Below are 24523 nucleotides of genomic sequence, written 5' to 3'. Positions count from 1 at the left end.
GTTTATCTAAATTGAGGCCGCTGAAAGAGCTGTCTGCGGCAGGTAGGATATTAATTATTTGTAACCTTTCCACAGTAGGTTACCCCACTTTTAAAGATCCCAGTCATCCTTCGAAATGTTATTTTTCAGGACAGGGAAACCGCACATTGTAAAAAAAAAAAAAAAAAACTTCCCCATTTTCATTCCTCAACATTAACAGTCCAAGGTTCCCTCTTTAGAGGTTAGAGGTTTATGAAGTCATATATCCTGCATGGCTCCTCGTCTGTCCTCCCCCTGACTGCGCGTGCACCCCCCTCTCCAAACACACACACACACACACACCCCTCTGAACCGGACGAGCCCTGATTCCACTCCACATTTTGTGTCTTTCTCCGCCCTGCCGGCGCAGCTGATCTGAGCGCAGAGGCGCTTTCCCACCGCCGCCACCCCCACTTCAGCAGCGCAGCGTCCGGAGGAGCCGCCGCTCGTCTCGGACAGAAGTTGAGTCCGCCGCGCGCGCGCGCCCCCCCACCCGGATCCGTACATGTGGCACCTCCACGCTCCCCTCTTCTGCGGCGCGGGGGCCACTTCCACCTTATGCCTATGACTGCGATGCGAAGCAGTGTGTGGGGAGAAAAAAGGAAAAAGAAAGACGCTGCTGTCATTGTTGTCATTAGTTGAGTTGAAAGTACCTGCGGGTCCGCCGCTGCTACAGCTACTGCCGCTGCTGCTACTGCTGCTGCGGGGAGGAGGAGGGGGGGACAGAACCGGAACCATCCGAGGAGCTTCGCACAAGTGGAACAATGCTCCGGCTGGAGACCCTCCTGTGCACTTTCTCCGTGCTGTCAGTCGCAGCGAGGGCAGACTTTAAAGCGCGGAACTGCAGCGAGGTGCGAGAGGCTTGCGCCAAGAGAGGCTTCAGCTTCGCACATGTTCCTCAGCAGGAGATCCCAGGTAAGACCCCCCCCACACACACACACCGCGCGCGTGCCGGGTGCGATCTATATGTGGCTTCCTGTTAAATGCACACCTTAGAAAGTTAGACCTCCTGAGCCCTCACAGTGCAGCTGCAGAGCAGGTTGAACGCCCCAGGCGGCGGCCGCACATCAGCCAAAAGTGTCGCTCGGCGTCTCCGACCACCTGTCTGTGCCAAAGAGGATCAAAGCCTCAGCTGACCGGGACGGCGATCGATGACTGAAGCAGCCCTGTCTTGCCAGCAGACTCGCAGTAATCGGGTTCGCCCGCCGTCTGCGCGCGCACGCGTTTCTTCTTCTTTTTTTCTTGTCTGTTAGCAAAATATCCCGCGACTCCCGAGACGAATTTCAGTGAAACTTTCAGGACGTGATCGTTGGATTGATGTCTAGAACTGATTAACTTTTTGAGCCGAGCCGATTCAAGATGGCCGCCACAGCTAAGCAATCTTAGCAAACACAGAAATGGTTATAATTCGGTTAATTTTGCAGACATTGAGGTGAAATTTGGTGTGGTAGTCGGTGAGACTGAGCCCCAACTTATCCTCAGAGCTCCAACCTATCGCATAATATCTGTTTTTTAAACTTTGCCATTAACGTTTAGAATCAACTCTGTCTGTTAGCAAAATTAGTCATGAACCACATGGTGTATTTGAATGAAATCTTCAAAAAGTAATCAGTGGATGTACATCTAAGACTGATCAACTTTTGGAGTCAACCCAATTCAAGATGGTTGCCACAGCTAATTGACATTACCCTACATGGACCTTCGCCTACCTCAATGAGTTTTGCAGATATTGACCTGAAATTTGGTGTGGTAGAAGCTGACATTTCTTCACAACAAGTACTTCAGACACTAACACGAGAGGTATCACAATATTGCATGAGACTGGGTATCGTGTTGTTTTCAAGGTTTGACCAAAATAACTATAATAACAAAAACTCTTTCATTTCCCAACATGAGATGATTTTAAATCTAAACCTTTGACATGAAAGGCCAATATGCTTTCTTTCAAGTAATGCTAGGCCTCTATTTATATATATATATATATATATATATATATATATATATATATATATATATATATATATATATGTTGTGATTATGCCATCTTTCAGCTGTTCTATCATATCAATAACCTGCAACCGGGGTGTGTTTTTCCTGAACTGTAGCAGCCTGCGGATCTGTCAGGAGAGGTCTGCGAGTGTGTTAGCCCAGCAGGGATAATAGGTGGCCAGCGCTGCAGTCAGCTCCTGTCCGACAGAAATTTGATAAGATAAAAAACAGCTGGTGAGTCACTCGTTTAACATGGTTCCAGCCACAGTTCTGCTGACCAATTATCAGATCTGCTGGCCTATGATAAGGTTTGACCTTTTGCACTCTTAAAACGCCAGATTTAATGATGTTCAATTTTTGTCATTTATTGGCTGTCTAGACTAGAAACGTAACTACTTTTCTTTCAAATATATATATATATATATAATGTTTACTTTCTGAAAGTTTCATTAGTAGTTTATGAGATATTTTGCTAACATGACAGACAAACAAACTCACACGCAGACACAGGCAAAAACATTTTCCAGCCTAATATCATGTTTAAGCAGGAAATCTTTAACTTCAAAACCATTTTGACTTCAACAATATGAATAAATCAGATTTATTTTTTTTTACATAAATAAATTTAAAGGGATGTTTTTTTTTTCCACATGACTCCAGTTGAGTTGTCAGGTGTCGTTACTGTAATGCCTCGGGACCAGTGGTTGTTTCCATAAAGCAGGAAAATCTGGCACGTGTAAAAAGCTGCATATTTGATAACAGGCCCACCTGTTCAGAGATGGGCTGAATAACTAACTGATTAAATCCTTTGCATCTGTGTCTCTGACATCACAGCTAATCCTCCAAATGAGTGAAAAAGTCTGCCTCTCCTCTCTCTCAGTGAGGGCACCCTTCACCGAGTGTCTTTTGATCTGGTCTTTGAACGACACCATGATGTTTTCTGCAGAGACAACTAACAACCACCGACTGGATAAACGTCCAGCAGTGGACACCCCCCTCTGTTGCTTCTCGTTGATACCAAATCATGACAAAAGCGGTTCAACTGCCCACTGAAGAAAAGCACATCTTAGCCAAAAACTCCATATTACATGCTTGCTAAAAGTCATTGTAATTATAAGAGATTTGTACAGAGAAACTAGTTTAAATTATAATTTTTTTTTATCTCATTCCCACAGGATCATTAAAAATGGAACTGGAATTGCAGATTATCATATTTTAATTCCATTTACTGAGGTTTACTGTCCATCGCAATATTTCGTTTCTGAGAAAGTTGTTAAATCAACTAATTTATGTGGGTTTGCATTGCAGCTAAAGAGTGAGATACAGCTTTTATGCCTTGAGGATTGTGCAGAACAACTGCTAAAGCAGACATTCAAGTTATGTATTTCTTATTAACTATCTCAAACAGTTATGTATAGCAATTAAATGAAATCATTGGTATTAATGACTCATTTTATGTTAGACTGTTACAGGAGGCTTTTAACTGTTTAAAAATATACGTATACATTTTAGGAAAAAATAAGTGGGCAGAGTGGTGACGTCTTAGGTGTTTTTACATATATGTGTTATTAGCACCTTTAATTGTCACCTTTCTGCAGCAAATGTGACAAAACAAACTCCCTCCTAGTGATTTGGATAACCTTTTCTATTTCTAACAAAACGGTGCCAACAGTGTTGTTTGCCTTTTGGCAACTAAAATGTAAGATCTTAAAGATATTCTTCCTTAGATATCAGAAGATAAGCACATTTAGATAAACAGCTGCTGTTGATATATCAAAAGTAGAAGTTTGGCTATTTTAATTTTGAGTTACTGATCAACTAGTTTATGGATTGATCTAAACGACTAATTTTCCTTCAATAAAATCACAAACCATGCTTTACAATATTGACACAATAAACTGTGCCTCAAACAGACACGGTAACACACGCAGGTCAGGTGTTGTATCCGAATGTGTTGCCCTGTTGAGATGTTTCCCCACCTAAGCTCACCTTCTGGGTTTCAAAGCTTGTGTTTCTCTTGCTACGGTCGACAAAAACGAAGAAGAAGAAGAAGAAGAAAAAAAAGTTCAACATCTTTTCTTTTAGCCTTGTACTTTAAATACTGTTGCTTAAGACAGAAGTTAACAGGAAAATGTAGAGAAGCTGGTGGGGAATCAGATCTCGAAGGAATAACACAAGACTGGTTAGAAACAACGTTAATAAATCGAACACAAGCCCAGATTCTAGTCTAAAAGTTTCCTCAGACATGAGTTCTCTTGAAAATGTAGCAGACAGACGACTAACTTCACAGAGTACATTTAGCAGCTTAAAAAAAACTTTTTTTTCTCTGGTGGCTCATCAGTAGCTCAGTGTGGCTCCTTGTCAGATGCAGTTAGCCTTGGACGCCTTGCTGGGGTTATTACAAACCACCCGCCGGCCTTTGAAAACTTTTTCTAACTTAGACTCTGCAGCCACGAACTCTGCTTTATCCGCCTTAAAAAAAAAAAAAAGTTATGGGTGGGGGTCCGGTAGTAGCCAAGTCTTGACCATTTGGGTTTTTTGCAACCAGAAAAATTTGCTAACGTCTGACATTTTTTTACGGTGAGAAATGTTCTGGGGCTTCCTCTGCTTTGGTGATCATATACAAGTGTCTGACAGCTCGTAGCAACCAATGGTAGGTGTGTGTGTGTGTGGTGGAGGGGAGGGGGGGGGGGGTACAGTGCACCTTTATTTGACTTGAGAAACCCCATTAAAAGGAGTTTAAGCTACAAAAACTAACTGCTAGAAAATGTTAGCTGCCTTTGAATACTTGACTTTTCAAACATGCATGCTTCGATTAAAAGCGTTTTTGCAAAAATCAAACCATTATTTGCAGCTAGCCCAGACAACTGCAACCAGGCGATCACGTTACCATTGTGGCAGACCTCGCTGGAGGTCTGTAGCATGTTTAGGAGCTGTTTAAGAGGTTACACAGAAGCATCGAAGTGACAGGCGGCGAGAAGGCTTAAGTGACAACATTACGTCGGAGTTCATATTGCAGTACTTGTAGGTTAGTTGGTCCTTGGGGGGGTCTGTGAAGACGGGCTCTCAGAGCTTGCTCGAGTGGCTTAGTGTTTCTGACGGCCTTACAGCTGCCATCACACTCTATTAACTCACTGATGATACAGAAATTTAAGCCCTCAAATTACCGGTCCTTCCATTTAAATGAGGCTTTCATCGTATCTACATACGGTCCACGCTTGTAAAGGGAAACCTGATGCCTTGAAATGTCTTGTCCTTACCTGATAGCTTTGAGCATGAACATTTAGAGACAGATGATTGTTCTTGGATACTTGGAAGACATCAGACTGGTCAGAAAGCACTAGATTACATTCATCCCGTTGTTGCTTTATTTAAAATTTTTAGTTTTCTAATAACTTCTTGCCTCTCACTTTACAGTCAGAGTAAGAAACATATGTAACTCATTGCAGTCATTAAAAATTTAAGTGAGAAACAATAACAATAGCAGGGAATCGGTGGCGTGTTGTTGTGAGAGTTCTGTGCTCAGCACTACTGGAAATGCTCAGCCTCAGCTCCGTAATGTTTAGCTGTTCATATATTGGAAATCTTTACGATCCTGGCTTTTGTGCTGTGAGGTTGGGTTAGAAGAACCAGGTCAGGTGGAATGACAGCTCTGGAGTCGGCGTTATCGACACACATTTTGCGATGATCTAAAGTCTGAGAAAAGTAAAAATAAAAATCCAGCAGCAGACCGTTCTTCGGCTTTACTTTTTAATTTGACTGTGAAGAAATAAATAAACCAGGTTTTGCCTCACAAATCTACTCTTTCATTGCCCTTGTTAAAGATCAGACGTGCACGGCCTTGTCCCCGCAGTCTCAGTTTCCACCCAGTAGATTACCCACCGTCTGAGACTAGATATGGAAAGTGAGTCATACAACAGACTGCTGGATTGGACTTCTTTGCATGTCATATTTGGCGCTAACATTTGACGTCCATCTCTGTTTACTGCCAGTAAGGAGATGGAAGCTGGACAGAAACACTGAAATGGTGCTGATGTTTTGTGTGATGTTCTGCGTTCATGACAGGGCAAAACTGCCTCTGCTGAAGCATGTGCACAGGTCTGCTCCCGTCTCGTAATGGGGTAAAAAGCAGAAAGAATGGCTAAGTAATTTTCCTGTAGTTTCTCTTAGCGTGCGTCTCCCCAGCAGGGATGCATTGCAAAATTATCGTGACCTTCCTGTCAGTCGTACGTGTGGAAATTGATCTCGGAGTCTCAACAGGGATCCCGAATTCCAGTGGGTTTTGCGGTGTGTTTATGCCTTTCCATTTCACTCAACAAGCATCAAAATATTTGCGATGGAATTGCAGAAGATAGCGTTTGTAGTTGGTTTTTTTGTTTGTTTACGGCTGCACCAGCGCTCCAGCCGGCATTCGGCTCTAAAATGTAATGTGAATCTGTCCGAGCATAGGAGGGGGGCTACTATCAAGGGGGAAAAAATCCAAACAGTCATCAATTTTCCCGTGGCAGAGGGGATTTCTCAAGCGCTGTCTCCATTCTCGTGTCATCAATCATGCTTATGAATGCCAAAATGGCCTCATGATGGGCTCTTTCTGCGGGTGTTCCCTCTGAAAGCTGCAGGAAACGTTGTGTGTCTGTTATTCTGCTGATAATTTATGGTTTATCAGTTTTATCTGGGCTTTTTTTTATGACTCTGTCATCACCTGCTATTTTAAAGTATGCACAGCCAGTTGTGCACACGCCAGGGTCCATTTAAAGGATCAACTTCATAAAGCGAGCGGGGAGTGGTGTTATTTCTTCTGACCAAACAGCTGAAAAACCCCAAGGTTTTCTTCTTTCTGCTAGTCTGGAAGTGACTGTGTGTACTGCTGTCAGATTTGATGAATTTTGATGATTCTTTAGGAAGGAAGGGAACTTGTGTTCTCAGGGTTACTTTCTTTTTTTCCAACATCAGAAAATACTTTCTTTATAATAAAAGGTATTTTAAAACCAGAACCCCCGTTTGTGACTTAGACCTTCACTCTCTCTCGTTTACGGCCTTCAACTATTTGTTTGAAAACCCTTCAAGAGTAAACCTTCGAAAGACTTATTCTAAGTACATTTTTAAACCTTCAAGGGATTGTTTGTTCAGCGGAAAGGCTAAGAGCAGCTGATGTCTAACCTGTTGTAGATAGCTCTTTGAACGACCTGAGTTTGGAGAAATTCCGACTAGTCCAAGCAGGACCAAGACCAAAGGGTTTTAAAACAACTCCAGTTTCCAAAACTTCCTTGTATTCATGCAAACTTTATTTCATAAGCCTTCGTGTTCCTGTCAGTTTTGCATTACACTTATTTTTTTTGGGAAAAAAAGTCTTATACCTGCCAGAAATACCCCAGGCTGCTCATGAGTGCAGAAATATCAATGTAATGTGAATTAATGGCAACATAAAGGTTTTTTAAACAGTGTTTGCATGAACCTTTATGAAATATTTTAGACTGGAGTTGTTGTGACTAGCTGTTAGCTCAACGGTTCACTCTGTGTCTTCAAACTGTGACATCTACAGCAGGTAAGATATTAATATTAACTTGCAAAACCTCACTTTAAAAGCTCTGAATTATAGCAAATTATATAACAGATCTGGTTGTTCTGCTAAGTGTTTATTATAATAATATGTGTATATTATTATGATGCATCGATGACAAATATAAGACTGAAATCAATATGGTAATCAAAAATTGTCATAAATAAATAACCCATTAAAAAAAATCTGGTCCCTAAAGCTGGTGCCTTGTTCATTTAGCCGCCTCACAGTTCTTATTGTTCTTTAAATTGCCGAAGAAATAATAATGCATCCCGAGCTATAGAGAATTAGCACTTGTCAGACTCCTTTTTAGCTAAATCTTAGCTGTTATTTTTGAATATTGGCTCTTGTCAGCGATAGCCCAATTAAATCCTAACCTGCAGTCACTAGAACAAGCGTTTTCATTCCTCCTTCACGAGGCTTGTTTTCCAGCAGTCAGTGATTCTGCCCTCTCATACTGTATACCTCACACCTAATGTGATTAAAAAAATAAAAATAAAAAGCTTGCAGACACTTAGTTTGATTTTTTTCTAATCTCTTTTCAGCCCAGTTACAATTTATATAGTGGATTCATTTAACACGAAATCCAAAATGACTCCCTAACATTTCAGAAGACCGTAGGAGGAATTAGCTTAGATCAGTTTTCATGAATTTTGCCATCCAAGGAGCCAAAGTTATACTCTGCAGCTGAAAGCTTATATCTTACATGACTAGAGCTGTTCAAGCTATCCACAGATCATCCATTTTTTTTGAAAACGATCCTCGTGATTATTGTCTGTTTGTTGTTGACTCGAGGTTCAGATTTTGGCCTTTGGCAGCACCACGGTTGGTGTTTTCCCCTCACCATCTCATCAGCTTGTCAAAACCTTTGCCATCATGAAACAAAGCCCCCCCCCCAAATGCCTCATTGGATCTATCTTTAGCTGCCCGTCTGCCACTTCTGTCTTGTTGACGTCTGACTAGACGTGAGGTGAAACTGGAGAGGATGTTTGCCTTTACACAGCTCCTGAGGACAGTTCAGTGTTTTTCAGCAAACCGTGGTGGGGAACCGTGGACTGTTCTGCTGACTCGCGTCCTCTTCCTCAGTCAAGCAACCCGCTGACCGGAGGAATTTTGCTCTGAAAAAGGGCGTGATAGCCATTTCTAAACCATAAACGCTAAACGAAAGGTAATGGTGATTGCAAGTCTCAGTGCATTTCAGCTCTTGGAAAAAAAAAAACAACCTATTAGGTCCTACCTGTAGTGCAGTCGTTTACCATGTCCCACTTAGCAAACTAATGCATACAAGATTGGCTTGCTTCTCACTTCTCATTCTTGAGGGGAGGGGGGGTCTTCTCGACGTTCTTCTCTCACAGATTGAATATCCACGTTGGACTCCACATGCATCCACTTGGCTTTACTCCTCTTCAAAGCCAGATGTAGAAGCTACATATGCTAATTTTGTTGTGCTTGTCACTCCAAAATGTGCTGCACACGGGGCTGGGGAAATCCATACATTAATCATAACAGTAATTATATTCGGGCACCTTCTACAAATGTATAAATATTTCATAGCTATTACACTCAAGGTCAAACAAACTATACATTTTGGTTGTATATTTATCATATTGGCAATGATAAATTGCGTATTTTGCATGTTTTATAGCTGTTGCTCATTAAAACGTGTTTGTTTTGTAATATTGCTGTGTAGCACTGTGTCAAATGAGGGTAAAGAAAATGCACGTTTTGGATAATTTATGAAAAACAGAAGGATTAAACCTGGACCTTTTGTGACTCAGAAACAAAAATGTGTTTTGCTCAGTAAAGATCAGTTCACCTTTATATACTCCCCTGCTTCAACTGAGAAAGTGCAGCTTTTTTTTTTCATCTTTAAGTCCAAATGAATGCATATCAAGCAGAACTTCAGAGGCAGTTTTAACATTAAGTTTAGAGACAATTTAACAGGAAAGGAAAATACATCCTTTAGAAAACCAGTCTCCCAATAACAACCTTCAGCCCCTTTTTTTTCCATGTGAAGAAACAAAAAGATTCTTATGCATTTATATTTCACTGCTCCATTTTTTGTAGCTTGTTTAAAACTATTTCAGTGTAAAATCATCTTATTGTTGAGTCAACTCATGGCTGCTTTCAACCATGCAGCAATGCACATGACAGTAGAATATTAATATTGGGCTATATTCTTAAAAAAATGATAACACATTTGATAGGAGCATGGAGCTTTTGCAACATTTTTATTCCGCTCCTTTTTTTTTTCCTCCTCACTCTGATTCTCCTGAGAATAAAAAAAAGGAAACATTATACATTGTACTGTGTTGCTTTTGTTGTAGACGGTTGTATATCAGCGAGACTTCATTTCCTTTAGAGTATGTCCTCATTCATCCAAGGACGTATACCTTTCAATAGTTTCACCTCTGACTTATATAAAACCCAAACAGGACTTTCATTATGCCTTCCGATACGAGCCACAATGCGATAAGCACAAGTTTAATCAGTTTCGATTGATGCAAGTTCTAATTTGAAGGAAGAAACTTGCTATTCTGTACAGAAAAAAACCTCCAGAGACGTTATTAAAGTGAGTGTGCGGAATACAAACTTCACAGATTCCATGTGCCGAGGTTCATTTGCATAGACAGCTCCACTTTGTGACATTTCGTAAAATGGTCGCCCAGTTTTCATCTGTTACACGTAACAGGGACTCACGTCCACCCTGGATCCAAACCCATTGACCAACGGGAGCACTGGAGACTCGACTGATGTCGCGCTGCTCTGCATTCTTATGAACCTGCGACAGGTTCGGCGACAGATTACTGCACGAGATGGTAACTGGAAAGCTTCTGTTACATTTCAGTCTGTAATATCAGTGAGAAGAACCCAGGCTGGTGAAATTAACTGAGTTTGTCGTTTTGATTTCGGCTTCAAACGACCACAAAAAAACAGCAAAAAATGATTGTTATTAAAATTACTTTGCCAAATTCCTGCTTTGCTCTTCTTTTGTTTTGCCTCCCATCTGTCTGTGTCAGAGCGATGTGAAGTGAGGGGGTTGGGGGGCAGACGCAACTTGGAAATGATGACATTTAACACGTAGCATTGAGTTTATGGCAGAACAATGTCTAAATGATGTGCATGCTTTGGGAGAACAATGTTTCAGTGAGTTGTGACTGAATGCAGAGAAACTCGTGATGACCTGAACAATCAGAGGCAAATCAAAACAGACAGGAAGCAAACTTATTCACGTGAAAAGTTTAAGTTTATTAAAGACATGAGAGAGCTTTGGTAGGATTATCATGTTGTATTTTAATACATACATAAACATAAACACATTATTAAGACATCAGATAATTGTGCCAATATCTCCCTTTGCAGCATTTTACATGTCATTTAACTCTTCCCCCCACTGTCAATTACCAACACAAGACTTTTAATCTATAAAGTTGCTACAGCTTTGCTAGATTACAAAAAAGTAAAGCTTCATCCTTTTGCATTTGGCTAAAACCTGTTTGAGGTGTGACAGCAGTCTGCTCTTGTTCACTGTTGTTGACAGATTCTGTTTGGTTCATCTGACTAAAGTTTGCTCTTAAAGTTGTTTTTTTATTTCATTATTTAGTTTTTGTTGCAGTACATAATACAGCCCGGTAATTACTGGGTACGTACCTGGTAGCAGTATAAAATACAGCTGTATTATGTATTGTTGCTTTATATTTTGAAGTTCCTGCCCTTTTTCAGGTAGTTCTGTGGAGAACTATTATTAGTGTTTTTAGTTACAGCCATAGGTAGCAGGATGGGTGGAGATTGCGGCGAACACAGTGCGCAGACTCGTTCTAGTTATAGGAATAAAATAGTTTATTTAAAATAAAAAGCTGATGAGGCGACAAAACGAAAGCTAAATACGAAATACAAACTAAATAAATAATCAGAGGCAAACATGAGGCGAACAGGACAACGAGAGAAACACAACAATGGATCAGCGAGTAAATGGAGGAAATGACCAGGTTTTAAAAGCAGAGGGTCATTAGGGAAAGTGGGCACAGGTGAGTGATTACAATTACGAGCAGGTGGAGATGGGCATAGCAGGTAAACAAGTGATGACAGAGGACAAGTGAATAATGACATGAAACAAAGACTGAACAAAACCCAGACTAAACAGAAAGACAACTAAATAACAAAATAAAAGAAACAATAAACCCATACACAAAAGAAAACTCAAAAAACAACCTAAACAAAACCCAAATCCTGACAACAGGAGTGTTGTCTTTACAACTGCTTTCAGTCAATAATTTGGTCAGAAATTGGCACTTGGTTAGAATTAGTAAAATCTAATTTTGGCCTTGTGTCTGTGGCTGAAAAAGCCAATAGAAGTTCATCTCTGCTCCGACGGAATGACACGTTACATCTGCACCAATGCAAAGAATAAAAATAAATTATGAAGCGTTTGACAAATTTCCATTTGAGTGGGCAGGCATTGAAGGCTCTCCTTTGTAGTAAATATTCCAGAGGCCATAAACTCATTTTACATCTGGTTTTCTTGTCACTCTGATTATCTGCCAGTTCGAGGGAATGTTCCAGTGAGCTGCGGAGATTGAGGGATGAAGCAGACCGAGTGAATACACGTCGCATTCAAGATGCCACGGATGTCTGAATGCATATGGCCTCAGCTAACATTAGCATTCAGCTGAGGCTTTCAGAAACACGGGGCTCTTGGTGTGCACGTTTTGAAATGTTTAAAGTACACCAACCTTTAATTCTAACCTACTGATTTATTATTAATGAGTTTAAACAACACATAAGCCAAGTTATTCCATTTAAGCTTAGATTTAATGAGTCCTATTTGATGTATTATTTCCACAAGTGAATGTCATAATGCTAGAAAATAAAACAAATAAAATAATTTATTCATACAGAATCCACCCACTTGCATTTAAACTAACACATTAAATACCCTATTCATGTATTCTTCCTTTCTTTTATAGGTACTCTATTGATCCACACCTCTTGAGACATTACAGGGGAGGTATTTGTTTGCTTGTTAACAACATATTGTGCTCTGTTTGTGTTTGTGGATTTAATTCTGCGGTTTAGGTAGCCACAGTCACTCAAAGGCTACGGCTGAACTCTCTCAGCTCATACTTTCTAACTAGACATAGACAATCGCTGATAACCGTTTGAGCCAATTACCATAACTGTTCAAAAGAGTCGAATGGAAGAAGCCAACGTGACGTGTTGTTGTGCAGCTCCGATCAGGTGAAGGTAGACTCCGCTGACCATCTGGATGTGGGTTGGTCCTGGACAGGCCTGTGTTTGACTCGAAGGTCACTTTCACATCAAGGCGAAAACAAACAATAAGCAAGAATAACTTTGTTTTTATCTCCACGTAGGTTTAGTTGGATTAAAATGGCCAGACTGCTTCTTCCGCCAACCCCACGTTTCTCTCTCTTAATCTCTCTTACATACAGTTCTTTCAGAATTAGTGAATTTTTTTTAAAGCCCCCCCCCGACTGAATAAGGTATTTTCTTCTGGTAAAATAAAGTCAATGAAAATAATTCAAGGTAACTCCATTATCCCCAACAGGCAATTTAGTTTACAGCTGGCAGGAGAACATAAAAATGTAAATAACGCTCATACACAACACAGTTACATTTACATATTAACATTTAAAATGCTGATAACAGATTGAATAAAAGACTTCTTGAACCAATCTAGTCCACATCATGGCAGAGCGTTTATTCTGATATTATCTAACTCAGTTTAGGCCGTTTTTAAAATCTGGATGTAGAGATTTGTAATTTCTTTTTGTTACAAGTTAGGTCTTAATCTTTGGTATTTTCACTCCTTGGAGATGAGACATCCAGCGGTTTTCTAAGTTCACAAACAACAACAACAACAAAAAAAAGAAATAAAACATCAAAACTTTTATTTGTTTCTTTTTTTCCTTTTTAGTATTTCTTCTCTTCCCAGCAAAGCAGTAAATTTGTATATTTTGTCTAACATGAGAGGGCGGAAGGAGTAATTTAAATGGAAACAAAAGGTTATCTTAAACAATGGGGCTGACTGCTGGAGCTGAAATTAGGTTTAGATATCCATACATTGTTTGAATAACCTTTGGGGCATAAAAGTAAGAAAAGTAAGAAACAAAGAAACAAAAACTTGCAGACAGAAATACTGTTCGAATGCTTTCATAAACAGCTGTGAGCAAATATCTGTCCAAAACAATTCGACCACTCAGCCCGTTCTGCTATAAGAGACTCATAAGATGCATACTTCCACTCCATAGACCACAACAAAATGCACGAACGGCTCACACACTGCAGAACTCCATCAGCTGCACATTTGTTACACTTTTATTTAAGGCACAACGCCACTACATCCGATAGATTGAACTTTTGACAGTGTAAGCAAATATCCTCAAGTAAATATTCAGAAACTGTAGGAAAGGAATAAGGTTTTACAAACTTTACACTTTGTAGTTTTCGTTTGTAGTCTGCTCCCTGCGCAAGAATTCTCCTTTAGTTGAAATCATCCGATGGAAAGTCAAAAAAACCAGGGAAACTTCTGCATCGTTCACGATGTTTGGCTTCTCATTCACCATTCGACGCAGAAGTCGTTTACGCCTCAGCTCCCAGAGTTGGACTTCATTTAAAAAAAATAAAATAAAATGAAGGACTAAAAAAGGAGCTGAACTGCCACAAGCAGCGTTGGTCTTATTGGGACTGAGTGTGGCTTCGACGGTGAATCTATAAAAGGTTTGTCAGGGGGAACTGAGGGACACAGCAGATGGCAGAGCACATATGCTGTTGGTCTCTTTGGCCAGGTACTCGGAGGAGCACTTCAGAGAGGCGGCCTACCTTTGCTGTGGTTTGTGCAGGACACTTTGAAACAACCTGAGTCACCCGGTAGTTTGTGAAAGACACTCTTGACTCGATGCCTTCAAAACACCCCGCGAACAGCTTTATTCGAAGAACTCAGAGATTTTTGAAGTCTTTCTTTGATTTTATTAAAAGAGCTGTTAAAGTTAATTTCGTCTTCCTTCCAACTGTATTTCATTTGATCTCATCCTAAAGAAAAACTGCATGCCTATGCTTTATTTTTACCATCATTTGTTTTAACATCAAACCCTTTTAACGCAAACTGTCTCCCATTAAACGGAATTTTACTGACTGTTGTGCTCTCATGTCTGAGTAAACATCACGGTGCCCGTTTAACTAAGTAGTTCAATAGCAGTCTTGCTTGGACCTTGAAGGTTTTCTGCGTCACATTCAGCGTGAGAGTTGTGTATTTTTCCGTATTTCATGGTTTGATTCAGACTTTGGGGTCACGAGTTAATTCAGAAGCTTTTCCGATTCAGAACTGATTTAAACAGAGTGCAAAAGGGTATTCAGTTTGAGTCATTCTTTCAGAAACACCTAATTTAATTTCTTGACACAACATTGACTTGGTTCATAGAATGGACCTGTATCAATAGGTTCTGCAGTCCTGTCTGTTGAGGTGACAGCAGGGCGGTAGGCTTCACACTGTTTACTCCAAGCTTTCAGGTTTGACTTTCAGCTGCATGCGTGAGTTTTCTCCAGGTGCTCCAGTTTCCTGCCACAGTCCAAAAGCATCCATGTTGGGTCAACTGGGGATTCAAACTTTAAATTTAGGTGTGTGCGCTAGGGATGAGCTTTTTAAGCAAAAATACGTTTTACTCACCCCGTGCCCTGCAGCTGAAAGCCCCTCTAATATCTCAGAGTCTTCATTCAGAGACGTGTGCTGCCGCTAATTCTGCTCGCCGAGGATTTTTATATTCCTCCATTTTCCATTTTCACTGGTCCAGTGGATCGATGTGACTCTATAATCCTTTTGAAATAAACTAGAATGGCAGAATGATGCTGGGACACGCCAATGCTGGGACACACTTTTTTCTTTTTTTTAAAGGGGTGCGTAGGTGTTGTATTGACAAAGCTCTCCCGATGGAAATGCATCGTTAAGAAACTACCTTGCATGCCACTACCAGGTGCTGCTGTAAAAAAATAAATAAACAAAATGAATAGGCATCCGTGGTGGCTGCATTTATTTATTTTTAATTAACTGGACTTCGAATATTTAAAAAGAATCAGTGCCCGTCTTTATTGTGTGCGTGGTTGTTGGCTGGGGAACAGATCGATGACCTGTCCTCTCGCCTGTTGACTGCTGGAAATAAGCAGCAGCCCCCTCGCGACCTGGAACAGGAGTAAGTGGGTACAGAAAATGTGTCAGGGAGAGTGGTGTGACTTACTTCAGCTCAACAATCTATACATTAAATTTACAGCACTTGTTGTTGTGGTTAGAGCTTTCGTTTTACAGCGAGAAGGTCGCAGGTTCGCCTTCCCACCTGGGGCCTTTCTGCTTGGAGTTTCCATATTCTTCTCATGTACGTGAGATTTTCTGTGGGTACTCCAGTTTCCTCCCGCGAGCTGAAAACATCCTTGTTAATGGAGAACTCTGAACTGTCTGCAAGAGCACGGATGATTGTTTGTCTCTCTGTGTCCCTGTGATGGACCTGTCCAGGGTGTCCCCCGCCTCTCGCACAGTGACCGATGGAGATAGGCACCAGCTGCCCGGGACCCTGAACGGAACAAATAGGTAAAGAAAAGATGGATGGAAAGTGGTCCTCTTTTGACAAAGAACTGTATAGTTCTGGGATATGGGTCGGTCAGTTTAGACGGACATTCATTGTTGATCCAAATAAGTCCTTTTGCCAACCTTACATGTAAAATTTCATGCCCAGCTTCTTCACGAGTCATCCTTGTCAGATGAACAAGATGTTTTAAAAAATGGCTCTAGAAACTTATGAATCGATTCCAAAGCTTCGGAAATAGGAATTCAAATGTATTTTTTTTCCTATTCCATGCGTCCATTCAGCATGGCTACGTTTATGAATTGCCTGCCCCAGAAAACGGTTGCTTTTGCATATTATTTTTATTTCAGAAGAAAAGCACATATTATGTCATTGAGTAAATAATAGTCCAGTCTGAAATTTCCCTACTTCACAATTTTCCCAAGATTTGCTTCAACGAATGAAAGTTAAAACGATGCGCAATGCACCTTGTTTATTGTTTGAGTGAAAACAAACCCAGCTAAGGTAAAATATGTTATGTGTAACAGGCTGTAGAGCAATTTTAAAGGCACCTGTTGTGGAGCGTGAACACTGATAACGAAAACTTGCTTCCATGAAGGCACAATGAACAAATGTAAATCATAAGACCAAACATTTAGACTGATACAGATGTATTATTAACACATTTATGTACACTTATTTGCACAATTAAAATACATCTTATTTGGGAAGCATCACGTTAAAAACTGCTTAACAGAGTGATAAGAGAAGGCCTAAACTTGCATCCCATCGTTTAAAACACAATTCAGAGATCCTGCTGTTAAAAAGCTCACATTTAGCATCACTAGATGGGATCTCATCTCACTAGGAAGAAAGTAAAATTAAAACATCTTTGTAGAGTTTCATTAGCATTGATAATAAGCCAGCTGATTTGATTGACACTCCATTTGATTGCAGCTATGGGAGTGACATGATGTAATTGCCACCTTTACCGAATGCTTGGTTGTTTTTTTAACAAATTTGTGGGAGCACGAAGAAAACACTTTTATTAAAACTTAAAGCATCATTTTTCACCGTGTTGGTGATTTGTGCATTGCAGGAAAAAAAGCTATACCATTAGTATGTATTGAACCTGCTCCTGTTTGTTTTTAATATGTTAATGGAAGCAGGATCTGCTTCTCTGCATGCATGTTAAACACAGTTTGACCCATGGCTCAATGCAAAGAGGAGCGTTGTGCTCTTCTGTTAGCCATGAACTAATAGATAATGAGTGTTGACAAGAACTAGCCCTTTATGTCTCATCCTTGCTCTCCTTTTTGATACTGAATGGATTGCCAAAGGCCATCTTTGCAATGAGGCTGTTAGCTGGAAATTATTTCTCCTCATTTGTCATTTTACATTTTTACCACAGATCATAGATGTTTTTATCCGAAGGTTTGATGATGGTTTCCAAAAACCTTTTGCAGCTTTCATGAGTTATATCAATTAAGAAAAAAAACAATACAAAAGACACAAGGTGACAGAGGAGCTGCTAAAAGCTTAAAGGGATAGTTCATATCTTTAGATGTGGGGTTATGAGCAATTAATATCCTACCTGCTGTAGATGGGATTTTATACAACAGTTTGGAGAGTTTTATTGACTGGATTGAGTTTTAAAACTCCAGGCTCAAGACTTTAACAGCCGTTCATGAGAACACTGTTATATAAAAACAGTTAATTTTAGCATTATCTAGTTTAGAGGTTTAATTTCACACTTAAAAGTTCTGCATTGTACAGTTTTGATAAAACAATTACGTTTTTGTTCTGTAAACACGCAGGCCAAACCAAAAGACTGACACTAAAAGGTTTGGCCAGAAATACATGTACGGTTACACTCACAAGCATAAAACACATTCAAATCTTTAAAGTTAATAATGTTTAGCAGCAGATTTATAGACACCCCACCACTTACCATCTGTCTCCAACTCAGAGTATATCAGGAAATGGCAAATGAAATAAAAATGTATCACATAACTGTTTCTAAGAATTTCCGATAATATAGTTTTTGATTGTTGGAAGGAGATGATTCAGATATTGTAGCATAATGGAAAAAAAAACACAAATCAAGACTGTGAGAGTCTTTCATAAATGTATATTATCTATTAGAAAATGGTGCATCACATCCATCCATCCATTTTGTATATCCCCTCAATCTTGATCATGATTATGGGCAGCTGGTGCCCTGTTGCAAATAAATAAATAAATAAATGGATGAAATTCAAAGACTCTGTGTGTGTGACATTAGAGCAAGTGATTTTCTTTTTGTGATGAAGCCTTCTGGGCCATCCTGTCTGTTTCCAGTGTGTGGTCTGTGCTTCAGTAGACACATTATCTTTGAGGCTACAGTGCTGTTTTAACCTTGTCTGGGAAGGTCATGGCTCTTTGCTGAGTGGTGAAGTCCCTTGAAAGCTTCTTCCCATATGTTGATGTACGACAGGCTTATTTTTAAATGATGTTTTGCTCTGTTGAGACTCCTGGAGCACGCTGTAAGGTTGTTGTGTCAAGAAGGATTTCTTTTCTTCTTGCTGACATTTCTCTTTTCTCAAGATATAAAACTTGCTGGTAATATTTCTCCTGTGAGCTCTTTTTAGTTGCAGATATGTGGTAATAATTATTGTCATAGCTGTTTTTTAAGATTTTGTACGGTGTATTACCATACACAGTCGCCTGGTTAGGTGACCATGTGTAAACGGTGCACTTTTAAAATACAAGAATTAGATTTTAAAAGACATTATTCTGTCATTTTTAGCTACATAGTTTATAATTTCCTCTTTTCTTTCTGATCAAAGGGTTTGTTGACAATGTTGCATGATGTTTTTAACCAGAACTTTGAGGTTTTAAAGCGATTTTGTATGTCTGATCTATTAAATATACCAAAGTTTAGGGATGCATTACAGTTGTCCATGAAACAGATTGTACATTTTTCTTTTTAGCTCTAATTAGAAGGATATAGCGTGAGTCATTATTAACTCCTTTGGCAACAGTTTCTCTCTACTGGAAAAAGAAACATAAATGGCATGCACAGTCCCACAACAAACAGTTATATTGTAAACCATTTAAATTACAAAAGATCAACAGGAAGTCCAAATTTACATTACACATTGTATGGACAATATTCACTGGTCTTTCTCAGAGAAAAATACAGCAACAATACAAAGCTAAAGTACAAAAAGAAAAAAAATACCCCAACCTTCTTGAAAGCTGCAGATTCCTTCTTCTACCCTGGCTTCAAAAGAGTAACTTGCAGAAACTGACAGCTCATGTTGAAGGAGATTTTCAGTTCATCTTCCAGCTAAAAGAATCCAACTAGGTCATTGTAAAGGACAGCAGCCCACACGAGTTACTGTCTTCCACTTCACTTGAGCCTGGCTTGAAATGTGCTCCGTATCCCTTAGTGAACCTTCACAGAGCAGTCTTGTACAAAATCATTCACATTTCATTGTCATGGCAGGTTTTTTTTTTTTCCTTCGGAGATGTTGGTGGTTTAACTTATGAGACATATTCAGTGGTGGTTATGTTTCATCTTTCTTTACACTGCCCATGCCTCGGAGCATTTGACACCTCGTACTTCTGGATCCCACAGGTAGAGGAGGTTGAAGTTTGAAATATGGAGGCCTTTTACTATTTTTGACGGCTTCAGATTAATTTCTTTTTTGGCCTAATTTACCAGGGGCAATAAAACCCACAGAAAACTAATGTATGCCTGAATCCACAGTTCGGAAAATGGTTAAATTCTACGGGCAAAGTCATCTGATGATATAGCTTATATGATAAGAATGTTTTGTCCATTGGGTTTGCTTTGAACAATTTACTCTTTTATTTATCAGAGTTTAATCCTGTCTTGTTTAACATTTTCTGCTATTAAGCATAAAAATGGCTTTTTTAATTTCAAAGTAGACTTTTGTAAGAATATATATGATCAGTTTTGAGCAATGAGATTCATTCTTAACCTTTTTGGATCAGCTGATTGGTACGTTCAACAGCATGGGGGTAACACAACTTGTGATATAATGCCACCAGAGCTATAAAGATGACTGGGAGATGCGGCTGAAAAGTGTATTTTCAACGTTCCCGTCACCAGCCTGCATGCGTCTCTACATCTCCTTTGATCAGCCACAACCATGCAACACATGTCATTTCTAAACTTGTCAAAAGTGCAGCCGGCTGTGGTTGTAAAATGAATTCTGCCACAGCCTGGAAGTGCATTATTTGCATCTCTTTTAAACTTGCTGGTTGGGAAAATGAAATGATATGGGTCATAAACTTTTCATTAGTTTGGCTATTGCCATAGTTACATCGATAATGAAGGGCGAGAAATATATGTTAAAAGAATGTGTCATTTGGTTCTTTGATAAATCCCTTCCTCTCATTGCCGAACCACTTCAGGAGCACGAGTGCATTCACAAAATTCTAAATCCTGTTTACGCAAACTGCTATTTTGGCTCCACTTAGAGCTGATTATTTGTTCAGACAAATTAGAATAAAAGCTGACTCTTCAAATGTCATTTGATTAGTTAGAAAGTCAGGGTCACTTCTCTTTATATGGTTAATGCTTCTTTTGTTTACCAAGTAGCATTTCAAACATGTTTCCAACGGACCAGGGATTCTTCAAAAATGCACATTTAATTTAGTACTGCAATCTCTTTTGTGATAAATGTTTTCAGAGTTTACTAATCCAACATGTAAAATTAGCATTATTAGTGCTTTAAATAAGGCATCAATCTGCACAAGGAATGGGCAAAAAAACACTCTTCAGATTTGTTGGTAATAATTGGATATTTCTTCAAATATAATCAGCGTTTGGTTCTGGCCTCAAATTCATTTAGTGTAAACAGAACATAATCAGACCCATTCAAGTTATTTCTCCAGATTTTTTTGTCTCTACATCTTTTTATTTCACACTACAGGTTATTGGATTTGAAATGACAGTTTATTAAAATTCCATTTACAGGTTTCAGACTCTACATTTGTACAATTTAAAGCATCCTTGGCTTTAGTTAGAAAAATAATCACATACAGTATTGGCACCTCTTTGAAAGTTTTTTAAAAATATTTCTGAGCAGAAACTTTTAAAGTTAACCAATGTAATTATTAGCAGGTTTTATTTTTTTTTTGATATCCTTCTAGATACTATTTTAGATATATCTTAGACAGTTCTGAAAGTGGTGAGAAACTATTGGAAACCTAATTTTGTCTCATTTAAAGCAGTAATAACAGCTATAGTTCAGTTCAGCTGTACCAGTGACAGCGTGTCTTCTTAATTATGTTTACTGAAATTGAATGAACATATTTGACTAAAGTTGAGTTTTAGAAAAGGACCGTCACTACAAGAATGTTCCAGAACTTGCTAATTTTGTAACAAAGAGCCCATTTTTATGTGCATGTCTTTTATTTTTGTCAACACGACAAGTTTACTCTAAAAAACATTTTAGTTATGGAAAATGGATTTTGTCTTTTTTTTAAGAAAAGTCTGAAACAATGAAATGTCAAACGTGTCTCAAGGAAACCTTTCAACTTTGAAGAAGTATGTTTGGAGAATGAGTCTTAGCTACTCCCACGTGAAATCTCAGCTCAGTAGCTGTACAACAGTGTCAAAGCCATTTCTGTGTTTTCTAAGGCTGATTAGTTGCGGCGGCCATCTTGAATTGGGTTGACTCCAAAAGTTAATCAGTTGTAGATTCAAAGATTACTTTTGGATAGCTTCAATAAAATGTACCCAGACAAAAAACACATGCACATACAGGCAGTTACATTTTCACCCGCCACCATGAAAGGCAGCCAGTGGATATTATTTTACCTTAGAAGTGAATGAAATTAATAAAGCCACTCCAACCAACACCTCTTGTTAGTCTCTGCACTTTGGATCTGTCCTCTTGTGACCCTTAATGAACTCATTTGCATGTTGTCTTATTAAGTCTGTCTGGTTTGATGTGGACACAAAACTTTGCGTTCTGTTTTCCTTTTTTTCTGTTGCAGGAGAACATCTGCGTGTATGTCCTCAGGGAAACACATGTTGCACCCAAGAAATGGAAGACAAATTTGGCCAACAAAGCAAACTGGACTTTGAGAATCAGCTTGATGAAACAAGTCATGCACTGAGAACCACCTTTGTCTCCCGACATAAAAGATTTGATGGTAGGTCTCTTTTTTTTCTTAATATTTTGTGCTCAGAAATATCTATTTTTTAATTTTGTTTCTTTTTGTAAGTATTAGAATGGTCAGCCACCACGGTGCAGTGTGCTGCAAAAAAGGGGAAAATCAAAGGACTGAAACTGTTGTTCTTTTTATTTGAAAGGGTTGACTGAAGTTTTTCATTGTCCTCACTCCAGAGGAGATGAGTTGTGAAAATCTCATTAATTGGTTTAGCGTTGAGAAAATTCTTGTTGGATTAGACAAACACGGCTTCTTGCACAGCAGATTGACAGCCTGAATGGCAACACAGAGACAAACTCCACATTATTAAGGCTGTTTGGCCGTCTTGAACTGTGTGCAATTTTGTCTTAACCCTGTTGTTACTGTTTTGACCACCATGTGTTTAATGAGTTTTTGTTTGGGAGGGAAGGTAGTCCTGACTGGACCAAACCTTCCTTTTCCTTAGTTATGGAGAAAGGGACCTATCCTCCTGCACCCATTAGACTGTTCAGGTAACGGCAGCTTATCAGGGTGGTGGAAGTGAAATTTGTAAGGTGTAGCCATTTGTCAGGGTTGCAATTTATTAGATTTTATTAGGGCTGCAAAATAATACCCTTGTATTTCACTGAAAACCTTTTTAGGGATTACTGATTCTTCATCTCCAAGGGAATAACAAAACAAAACATAACCCTTCTCAGAGGAATAGAGCTGTTTATTAATTTGATTTTATCTTACATGAGAAAATAATGAGTTATAATACTTCAAACGGTTTAATAAACACACATTACATGAAGAAAAGGTCTGAAGCACCTAGTAAGAGTCTTACATTGCACAGGTTTGCTTTCGGTTTTTGATTGCTTTATTGTTTGAATTTACAGATATGAAGGTTTCCAAAAACAGCAAACTTTATCAGCCTTTTAAAAAATGGATAATTCATAGTTGCCAATATATCTTAGCTTCAGATAGCAGCACTCTGTAGAGTAGTAGAAAACTGTTTTATCAAGAAAAAAGAGATGGTTAAATCTTTTTATTGGGGTCTATTAAAAGAGTTTGGGGAGATGTTGCATCTTGTAGAAGATGACATTTTTGTGTGGTTTGATCATAATTCAGGCCCTACCAAAACAGCAAAAACACCAAAGAGTTAAATATATTGTGCTCTCAGTATTGCTGGGCAATATGACTTAATATCACAGGCTTTGTCGTGATATATGATGTACATATTGTGGTATGTACAGCTGCCTCTTGCTTCTAAGGCACGTTTTAGCAAATATCTTTGTGTGTTCAGTGTCATTCTTGTGAAATTCAAACTTCTGCCAAATAATAGATCTAGAGTTGTTTTTCTTAGAGACATGTTTTCTATTTTTCTGCCATTTTTGAGAGCTTGTTAACTTCAGTGAGCTCCTTCCTTTTGCCTTAGCTGTGCTGTCGTCCCTCTCTCGATACATAAACACGTAGGAACATTTTGTGGACGGGCGTGGAAGAGTACTGTCTGCTGTGAGTGGAGCATTAGGGCAATGTGATAGAAACTAAACTACCAGTGGATTAGAGGCAGATGGCTGAAATATTCCAATGAAAATGTTCACTTGATGGTCATGATGTAGTCATTTTATACAACTCACAGTGAGGAGGACATGTAGTAATTTTGAGATATCGCCCACCCCTACCTGTAAGAGCTCAAGAATTTGTGCTATACCCTCAGACTCATCCCTAACTCATTACCCTTACTTTATATGAAAACACTGAAGAATCATATATGAATACATATTACTCACTTCTGCCTTGCATGCCAAAGTTTTAAACAAAGATCTTGCGTGACCTGTTAGTGCTTAGACTATGTTTTGGGGATTACTACTACTACTACCACGCCAAACCTTTGTTCAGTATCTGTAAAACTGACGAGGTTACAGCTATTTTTGTGTTTGCTAAGGTTGATTAGCTGTGGTGGCCTTCTTGAATGGAGGTTGGCTTCAAATATTAACCAGTTGTGGATATACATTACATTCTAAGAGTTTCATCAAAATTTGTCCTCTGGTTAATGAGATATTTTGCTAACAGATAGGCAGACACACAGGCAATTTCTTCATCGCCCGCTTTTCACAAGGAAGGGCAATAAAGAAATTATGATAAATAAACAAAGACATCGGTGTGAGAAGATGTTTTAGATTAATTGCTGTATAATTTTACTAAAAGTTATCGCCTCTTTTTAAAGGATATT

At 39.1% G+C, this 24523-nt stretch overlaps 1 protein-coding gene across 1 annotated transcript in view; it reads left to right on the top strand.

Annotated features, from left to right (window-relative positions):
* The first annotated feature begins 384 nt into the window (after positions 1-384).
* The window catches only part of gpc6b (glypican 6b), a 90868-nt gene continuing 66729 nt past the window's right edge, over positions 385-24523 (top strand). Inside the window, exons 1-2 of the mRNA XM_017422721.3 lie at positions 385-933; positions 22153-22311. Of these exons, the coding sequence (XP_017278210.1) occupies positions 783-933; positions 22153-22311 (310 nt within the window). The 5' untranslated portion in view covers positions 385-782. The remainder of the gene's footprint in view (positions 934-22152; positions 22312-24523) is intronic.

Source organism: Kryptolebias marmoratus, linkage group LG6 (genome assembly GCF_001649575.2).
Source record: "Kryptolebias marmoratus isolate JLee-2015 linkage group LG6, ASM164957v2, whole genome shotgun sequence".
Lineage (NCBI taxonomy): Eukaryota > Metazoa > Chordata > Actinopteri > Cyprinodontiformes > Rivulidae > Kryptolebias > Kryptolebias marmoratus.
This window is presented reverse-complemented; position numbering and strand designations above follow the sequence as displayed.